General features: G+C 38.6%; 1 protein-coding gene across 3 annotated transcripts in view; it reads left to right on the top strand.

Moving 5' to 3' along the window:
- The window catches only part of LOC131463614 (ral guanine nucleotide dissociation stimulator-like), a 28,494-nt gene that overhangs the window by 501 nt on the left and 17,993 nt on the right, over window positions 1–10,000 (top strand). The window contains exon 1 of one of the 3 annotated variants that reach the window (XM_058635425.1): window positions 3,256–3,395. The exons of 1 other annotated variant lie outside the window; for it this stretch is intronic. In XM_058635425.1, the coding sequence (XP_058491408.1) occupies window positions 3,291–3,395 (105 nt within the window). In that variant the 5' untranslated portion in view covers window positions 3,256–3,290. Of the gene's footprint in view, window positions 1–3,255; window positions 3,396–5,801; window positions 6,106–10,000 lie in introns of those variants that run through there. One more of the 3 variants, XM_058635424.1, reaches the window with a different exon arrangement.

Here is a 10,000-nt window from a genome sequence, read left to right as displayed (position 1 = left end):
TAGGGTTAGAATTGGGTCTTTTTCAGTGAGTTGTGATGATTTAGGTTAAGGTGAGGGAATGCATGGTTGTCTATGAGTGTCCTCAGTAAGAATGCTGTGTGTGTGTGTGTTTTTGTATTTGTTGCCTCTTTAGGTCTTTCATGGAGACCAAAACCTGGTCCTAATGCCTAAGTCCTAGTTTAGGACTAAGATTTGAATTGTGGTTATGGTTAGTGATGAGACTTTGTTTAGTGTGTGTGTGTGTGTGTGTGTGCAGACCTGCAGCTGTTCTGTTGTGCTAATATCTGTCGTTTTCATCATGTGTATTTGTTGTCTCATGAAGGACTGAATATTTAAAGTGAACTGCGGTGCAGAGAGAAGAACACGGAGTGAATCTCAGCTGTAAAAATAACCCTCTTTCATCGTCATAATAACTTTAGTACTAATATTATTGGTGTATCACTTTTAATAAATACACGTTTACAAAGTGATTTGACAGACGAAGCAAAAATGTCCAAATGAATAAAAGCGGAAGTGAAATAAAAAGCACAACGACGACGTCACACAAAGAATACATTTAAATGATTACGTTAAATAATGAAGTCATAAAGTTATGAATGAAGCAGAGAAGGAAGTCGGGCTGTAACAATTATTCAGTGAATTGATTACTAAATCAGAGTGTTTTTTAATAATTCATACCAGTGTTTGTGATTTTTCAGCTTCTTAAATGTGAATCTTTTCCATAAAACACAGAAATCATTAAAGCTGATATTTCAAAGTAAAACGTGAAGTAATAAAGTAAATAAAAGAATAAAGATAAATGATAGTAACATCAGCTTCTTCTCTGATGCAGAGACGTTTGTGTATTTTCTTTGTTACGTTCACACACCAATCCTCTAACAGCCACTTATTATTGGATGTAAACAAAAGTCACATGACTCAGTGGAAACACCGTAGTTGTTGTGAGTGAGTGAGTGTGTGAGCGTCAGCTGTGAACAGGTGTTTGTTTATGTGTCGTTGTGATGATGCTGCCTCTCAACATGGCCGCCATGATGGCCGTCTCCTCTCAGCTGTTCACCGCGGCCTCGAGTCCCTGCAGACGAGTTTACTCTGGCGTGTTTGGTCGTGTCGGTCGTGTTTGGTCGTGTTTGGTCGTGTTTGGTCGTGATCCCTCGGCGCCTGATGAGTGTTTCCTGGTGTTGATGTGTTAATGAATCCAGAACACGCTGATGACAAACCTCACACTAACCTTTTCTGTCTCTACTTTTAATTCATTATTGTTCTTTTGCCGCAACTAATGATTATTTTCATTTGTTATCAGTCGTTTGGTCCGTGAAATGTTTGCGAAAATGTTGGAAAATGTTGATCAGTGTTTGTCGAACCTCAAGAGTTTTGTCCACAAACTAAAACGATTACATTTGAATTCTGTTTTTATTCTATGAAAGCGAAGAAACCAGAAAATATTCACATCCATCAGACTGACTGCCAAATAATGAGCTATTCTATACATCCACCAACAGATTGACTGCCAAATAATGAGCTATTCTATATGATCACCAACAGACTGCCTGCCAAATAATGAGCTATTCTATACATCTTTTCGCTCATTATAATCTATTTAATAAACTGATCAAAATAGTTGGCAATTAATTTAGTAATGGATTAATAATCCATGTGTTGCGTTCACTGTCTACTTATTATCACTTATTTTTACTTGTTATAAATCTGTTTACACCGTGTTTTTAATAAAGCAACAATAAGAACTTGAAAAGACATTTGTGCTGTGGAGACAGAGATGTGCGTGACACAGGAAGTGAGGAGACGCGTGCAGCTTCAGTGATAACGCGTCACTGTCAGCGTTCACTTAGTGCTGACTCAGCGTTTACACATGAGTAAAAAAAACGTCATGATCAAACGTTTCAGAGTTAATCCTGCGTGCAGCAAACACAAACCACAGATTACCGCAGATTATTTCTATGAGTCGTTCTCGCGGCTGTGCAATTCAAATTTGTGTTTCATTTAAGATCAAACGGGGGCGTTTATTCTGAAAATGACACTTTTAATGTTGTAATGGCAAATATAAAACACAGGTGTTGAGTGGGTTAAACGCAGCGTGAGTAAAGATATATACAATGTACAATAATGTATAATTATTTAAAGAACTTCATGTGTAAAATCCCTTCTTTTACGTTTGTTTCAAGTTCAAGTCGATGAGTAATCATTTGAAATCATCATGATTTCAATTTTCACCCAAATAATCATGAAAAATGTTTGTCAGTGTTTGTCAGACCTCGACTGTTTTGTCCACAAACTGAAATGATTTCATTTTAATTTAGTTTTTATGACATAGAAGCAAAGAGTTCATTTAGTCATCGAGTAAAAGACAGACTAAAGAGTCTAATAACACACAGAGAGAGAGAGGAGCAGTGGCTGATGGGTAAATTAGTATTCAGATTAGAGAGCAGGGAGCAGGTGACAGGACTGGACAGATCAGTCTGTATCTGTATTATGTGTGTGTGTGTGTGTGTGTGTGTGTGTGTTTACACTGCATCAGTCTGTAAACAGGGAAAAACAAGTGGTTACCATGGTAACAGTGACCTGTGCCACGCTCAACAAATATGATCAAGAAGATCAGAGAAGTTAGAAAAATGAGTCAATTAAAGGGACAGTTCACAGTTTTGTATAGAATAGCTCATTATTTGGCAGTCAGTCTCTTGGTGACTTGATAGAATAGCTCATTATTTTGCAGGTCAGTCTCTTGGTGACTTTATAGAATAGCTCATTATTTGGCAGTCAGTCTCTTGGTGACTTGATAGAATAGCTCATTATTTGGCAGGTCAGTCTCTTGGTGACTTTATAGAATAACTCATTATTTGGCAGTCAGTCTCATGGCTTTTGAAATATGAATTAAATGTTTTATATTACTTAACAATACGTGTAATCAATCAATTAAATAAACAAATCACCTAATAATAACACTTTATCATGATATGACGATATTGACAATCTAACACCAGATCCTGTCTCCTGTCATTATATATACAGACATAACATCTGTATACTGTAGTGAGCTGCTATAGATGGAACTCGATTAAAGGTTTGTTTGTTTCTACTTTTTCACCTTTGACAGAAATCCTCAAACCTGCAGCGATAGTTAATTTTTTCCAGCGTTGTTGTTGACACAGCTGGTAAAGTAAACACGTACGGGGGGGGGGGTCTGACCAATCTGTGTCGAGGGGAGTGAGAGCCTGCTGGGTTTCTCTTGAGGTCTCTCGGTCTGGGTCCGGATCTGGTCTGAGTGGAAAACTGTGATGTGGCTGCGCACACGGTGGAGCTGTGGACTGCTGGTCAGGACCAGCGTCTGCTGGGATGACGAGGATTGTTACCGCGGCGTGAGGAGAGCAGGCGTCACACAGGTTGGACTCATCGTGTCAGTGACTGTGTTATTGTCTTATTTCATCACTTTAATACAATTCATTGTTAAATCGCAATTTCAGTAAATTGAAAAAAAACGGCAGTTTGTTTTTTCCGGACGAAACGATTAATTCTAGACGGCACGATGCGACTGTTCTGCTTTGATAGTGATTTGACAATAATCACAAACATCATCCCTGATAAAAAAATATAATACAATTACAGTACTGAATACTAAAGCACATAAAACTACTTAAAATACTTAACAATACTTGAATGAAGAATGAAGTATTAAAGGAAGATGAAAAAAACAACTGTAAAAACAGACATAAAGAGCAGGGGGCGCTAAAGACAACAATATCAGGTAAGAGGAATAAATAAAAACAAAAATAATGCAACGGCTCATTATTTGCCAGGCAGTGTGTTGGTGGAGATATGGAACGGCTCACTATTTGACAGGCAGCCTGATGCTGGATTTATGATAAATATTATAAATTAAATATATAGTGATTAAAAATACATAGAATCAACCGATTATATTTAAAAAAACATTCACTTGATGGCTGTTCAAATGGCTCATTATTTGGCAGTCAGCCTGAGGGTGAATATATAGAACGGCTCATTATTTGGCAGTCAGTCTGATGGTGAATATATAGAACAGTTCATTATTTGGCAGTCAGTCTGATGGTGAATATATAGAATGGCTCATTATTTGGCAGTTAGTCTTTTGGTGATCATTTCCAGGTTTGGTAAACACTGATCAACATTTCTTGACATTTTATTGAGAAAACATTCATCGAATGAATCGATTATTAAATGAATCATTAGTTGTATCCGATTTTGTGTTTTTCCTCATTCCGATATCCGATCTTTCCGATCAGTATCACACTGACACTGACACTGAGTGTAGTGTGGACTGATCTTTATTTAACATCAGTCTCTTGTGTAACTCTGCTCCCTGTCCACGTCCCTCTGTCTGTCCCTCTCTGTCTCTCCTCTCGCCCTTTATTTGTTCCAGATTTATTGTTCTGGGGAACATTGTGTGTTTGGCAGCAGCTCAGGAACTCTGTCCTCACTGTCTTCACTGTCCTCACTGTCCTCACTGTCCCCACGTGTTTGTTGGACACAGTGTAGCTCATGGCTGTTTATGGCCAGAATACAGGAGTTACAGAATGATCGTGAAGATTATTTACGACGTCTACGTCACATGATCACGTCTTTATCTCATTGTGAGACTTTTGAAGTTTGTAAAGCACTCACTCTCCCACACCAAACCTCATAAAGATAATCAGTGAGGAGTTGTTGATCACTAAGTTCAAATGTCTTATTTTGTCACTTCAGTGTTTAAAGTCCTTTGTTCAGAACAAGCTCAGTGACACAAAGTGACCACACGAGGCAGCGGAGGACCAGCAGCTCCTGTGTCCCCGCAGCTGAAATCCCTGATTTTCTCTCTGGACTTTGGTGTGTGAGAGTGAGTGCTTTATAGACTCTTTCTCCTGTGTGTACTTACTGTAAATACTTTGATGTACTGGAGAGATGGGAATGTAGTTACAGCCAGTACAGCAATATTTTACATTTCCTCAAAAGAAACTGACTAGAAATGTGCTTTTGGTGTTTAAGTACATTCATAGTACATTAAAAGTATATTCTGTTTTGTATTTGTAAATATACAGTTGTAAATATACAGAATTTAAGTCTTTAATTTTGAGGAGTTAAATGTTGAAAATGTTCATCGTCACCATTGAATCAGTGAAATGCAGATTTGTTGTGTTCATTTTCAAAGCTCAGTCGACGTCTGAGGGAAAAATGAGTGATTTGACACGTGTGTTCCTGGTGTTCGGCCAGCAGGGGGCAGCACGAGCCTCCTACTGAGGTGTTGAACACTTAAACAGTGAAATAAACAGTGTGTGTGTGTGTGTGTGTGTGTGTGTGTATAAAGTGGACAGTAAGGGCAGTGAAGTGTGTGTGTGTGTGTGTGTGTGTGTATTTTGTTGTGTCACAGCAGCTGTCTGTCATAGTGAAAGCAGAAAAAAAACACACCAGCCATCATTTCCCAAAAGCCATGACGTCCTGTCAGGGGGAGTTTAATGCTGCCTTCAGGGACATCTCGTAAATATCATCACCAGCTCACCACACAGTAACAGCAGTTTCTTTGACTTAGAGATAAATACAGTTATTCATGAAATATTACATCATGTTTTTTTGTTTCACATCAAAGAAATATTATATAACAAAGTGTATTATTGCACATTTGTGTTGCTTCTGTTGTTTAACTCAATGATCTTCATAATGTTTCACAAAACTCCGTTTCTTCCCCGGGAGCTAATATTTCCGATAACAATGAAGGCAGCGTGGCGCTGGGGGCGTGTGTGTGTGTGTGTGTGAGTGTGAGTCATGACGTGTTCACGAGCCTGAGCAGCAGCCGCCGCAGCAGCAGCGACGTCACTTCGCTCGGAGCTCGCACGGATAACAAACGGGTGGAAATGTCGGTACCGTGACTCAGCACCGGGCTCCGCGGGCTCCATGGTCTTTGACCCGGGGACACGAACCGAGGCGCGCGGCGTCAAAGCGGGGCAGCCGCTCGAGATGTTCGACTCGTCGTGGAAGGTGCGGAGCATTTGGGACGGGGTGAGGCTGGAGGTGGTGGAGGATCGAAGCCCGGTGGTCCTGCACAGCTTCACCCACCTGGACCCGGACCTGCCGCTGCTGGAGGTGAGAAGGAGGCCGCGGGAGGAGGGGGCAGGGCCAGGGCCGGGGCCGGGGCAGGGCCGGGGCGGGAGGCTGCTGAAGGTCCGTTAGCTCCGCGGTTTGTTGTGATGCTTCCAGGAGGATCTGAGGTTTAAATCTGATCTGATCCGTAAACCACGAGATTATTGACGACTCTTACAGTAAGATAAATTAGTTTTTAGAACTATAAACTTTATAATTATATTGATAATATCTGAGTTTATGACGTAGTTAACACCATATAAGCAGCTTTATGTTTTCACAATAATACATTAAAGGTCAAGTGTGTGACATTTACAAGGGTTCATTTATATTTAAAAATAATAATAAAGTATTGTTTTAAGTATAAAATCACATTAGAATATAAAATAGTTTGATTTGTGTAGTCTTAAAATTACACTGTTATGGTGATTTTCCACTGTGCTGTTCCAGCACGGCTTGGCTCGGCGTGGTTTGGTTTTCGACAATATCATAGCTCCTCCTCCTCCTCAACGTGGGCGGAGTCATCACAGCACGGTTGCGTGAAACTGCCGTGATGTGGTTTTTAATACGTGACACAAACGAGTGACTTGTAAAGCTGCTGTTTTGGGTGAAAGTGAATCATTAGAATCCGTGGATTAAAAAGATTTGTTCACTGAATGGTTTCTCTGTCTGACGCAGTCACTGAACTGAAATACCTCTGAACGTGGTCACGATCGCTAAATCCACCACACTCCTCTGTTAAGTATTGACATTTAACTTTAACTTTAATCTACAGTTGTTGGCTTTGATTCTTGTGTCGGACGTCGCGCTCATGACGGGCGTGTCTCTCTATAGTTGCATCTTATGTGGTGCGTGAAAGCAAATTTGTAGTGCCACCTAGTGTAGTGGAGGCAGACACACGTCAGTCAATAAAAGGATTCCTCACGAGCGCTTGTTCACTGGGACGAGGAGTTCAGTTACTGTGTGTAACCGTACATGAAAATGGACCAAATGAAAACACGGGACACAAGAACTTGGTCGGTTCATTTTGTTATGGGTTCATTTTTAGTGACTTTTCAGCACAAAAGAAACAAAGGAATGTATGACCTCATAGGGCGGAGTAAGAATTCTCCTGCGACCCATTTGTGGGTCCCTGACCCAGTGTTTGGGAACCACTGTGGTAAACTATGATATTGATATTTTCCACTCCGTGTAAAACTGTGTTTTTAGAAACAAAATGGATTCAACTGTAATTGAAACAGCCCTGAGTTGCTGTGTGATACGAGCTGTTCTTCTCAAACAGCCACTGAAGTGAAAAATAATCAATAATCAATAAAAACCAGTGAAGAAGATCAGCTTTGAGACGTGTGGAGAAAAAGTCACAACACTCTCACTTCAAACCACTGTATAAATATGATTATTTATAATCTCTGTATATGACTCAGACTGCCTGTGCCCGTTTCTGTGCTTTTCATCTGTTACAGCGTCTCCATGACGACGACATTACACGGAAAACTCCCCGTACTTTCACTTACTCAGCACTTTTTATTTGACAGATTATGTGTCCATGCAGCAGCTTAATGATGAAACGTGTGCTTTTAAAAAAGCATTTTGAGCTTTTGGAGACATTTTCTTTCATTTTATGGATCAAACAAGTTGATTTATCGTGAAAATAATTCCTTAAAATCAATGTTAGATGCTATAGTTTGTCAACTTTTGCAAATCCACAGCTTCAATAACACGTAGTATTGTTCTAACTGTAGATAAAAAGAATTCCCTGTGTCATTTGTTTGTCTCTCACTGTCTGTCCATGACGTCACTGCTGATTTAAAGCAGAGTGAATGTATGAAATGGTCCATTCTGTGTGGATGAAATGGAACGTGTTGGTGTTCTGTATGTCAATCACTTCAGGTGGGACATGATCGCTCTTATGTAAGACAACGTCTTAACTGTTACCACATGGGAGACGACCCCGGTGTCCTCTGTCTGTCCCCCAGCGAGACAAGACCACGTGTCCTCCTCCTGTCCACTCTCTGCTGTTTGTCATCAATCACACATGGACGGACATCTCAGTTTAAATCATACAAACCTTTACATTTGTCTCCTGAGTGTGTGTGTGTGTGTGTGTGTGTGTGTGCTCTGATGTAATCCTCCTCACTAACACAGTTACCTAACGCTGCTTAATCCACCTCCTGCAGACGTCCAGAGCTTTTCTTCCCGTCAGAGTCTGACGCTCCGTCCTCACAGAGACGATATTATCACGATATACAAGTCATCATACGATATTATCACGATATACAAGTCATCATACGATATTATCACGATATACAAGTCATCATACGATATTATCACGATATTTAAGTCATCATACGATATTATCACGATATTTAAGTCATCATACGATATTATCACGATATTTAAGTCATCATACGATATTATCACGATATTTAAGTCATCATACGATATTATCACGATATACAAGTCATCATACGATATTATCACGATACATAAGTCATCATACGATATTATCACGATAAACAAGTCATCATACGATATTATCACGATACACAAGTCATCATACGATATTATCACGATACACAAGTCATCATACGATATTATCATGATATTTAAGTCATCATGCGATATTATCACAATATACAAGTCATGCGATATTATCACGATATTTAAGTCATCATACGATATTATCACGATACACAAGTCATCATACGATATTATCACGATATTTAAGTCATCATGCGATATTATCACGATTTACAAGTCATCATACGATATTATCACGATACACAAGTCATCATACGATATTATCATGATATTTAAGTCATCATGCGATATTATCACAATATACAAGTCATGCGATATTATCACGATATTTAAGTCATCATACGATATTATCACGATACACAAGTCATCATACGATATTATCACGATATTTAAGTCATCATGCGATATTATCACGATTTACAAGTCATCATACGATATTATCACGATATACAAGTCATCATACGATATTATCACGATACACAAGTCATCATACGATATTGTCACGATATACAAGTCATCATAGGATATTATCACGATATACAAGTCATCATACGATATTATCACGATAAACAAGTCATCATACGATATTATCACGATATACAAGTCATCATACGATATTATGACGATACACAAGTCATCATACGATATTATCACGATAAACAAGTCATCATACGATATTATCACGATATACAAGTCATCATACGATATCACGATATACAAGTCATCATACTATATTATGACGATACACAAGTCATCATACGATATTATCACGATATTTAAGTCATCATGCGATATTATCACGATATACAAGTCATCATACGATATTATCACGATATACAAGTCATGCGATATTATCACGATATTTAAGTCATCATACGATATTATCACGATATTTAAGTCATCATGCGATATTATCACGATATACAAGTCATCATACAATATTATCACGATATTCAAGTCATCATACTATATTATCACGATACACAAGTCATCATACGATATTATCACGATATTTAAGTCATCATGCGATATTATCACGATATACAAGTCATCATACGATATTATCACGATATACAAGTCATGCGATATTATCACGATATTTAAGTCATCATACGATATTATCACAATATACAAGTCATCATACAACGTCATGATATACAAGTCATCATACGATATTATCACAATATACAAGTCATCATACGATATTATCACGATATACAAGTCATCATACAATATTATCACGATATACAAGTCATCATACGATATTATCACGATATACAAGTCATCATACAATATTATCACGATATACAAGTCATCATACGATATTATCACGATATTCAAGTCATCATACGATATC

The sequence above is a fragment of the Solea solea genome, chromosome 8 (genome assembly GCF_958295425.1).
Source record: "Solea solea chromosome 8, fSolSol10.1, whole genome shotgun sequence".
Classification (NCBI taxonomy): Eukaryota; Metazoa; Chordata; class Actinopteri; order Pleuronectiformes; family Soleidae; genus Solea; species Solea solea.
The sequence above is the reverse complement of the archived record's forward strand: the minus strand, read 5'-3'. Positions and strand labels throughout refer to the sequence as shown.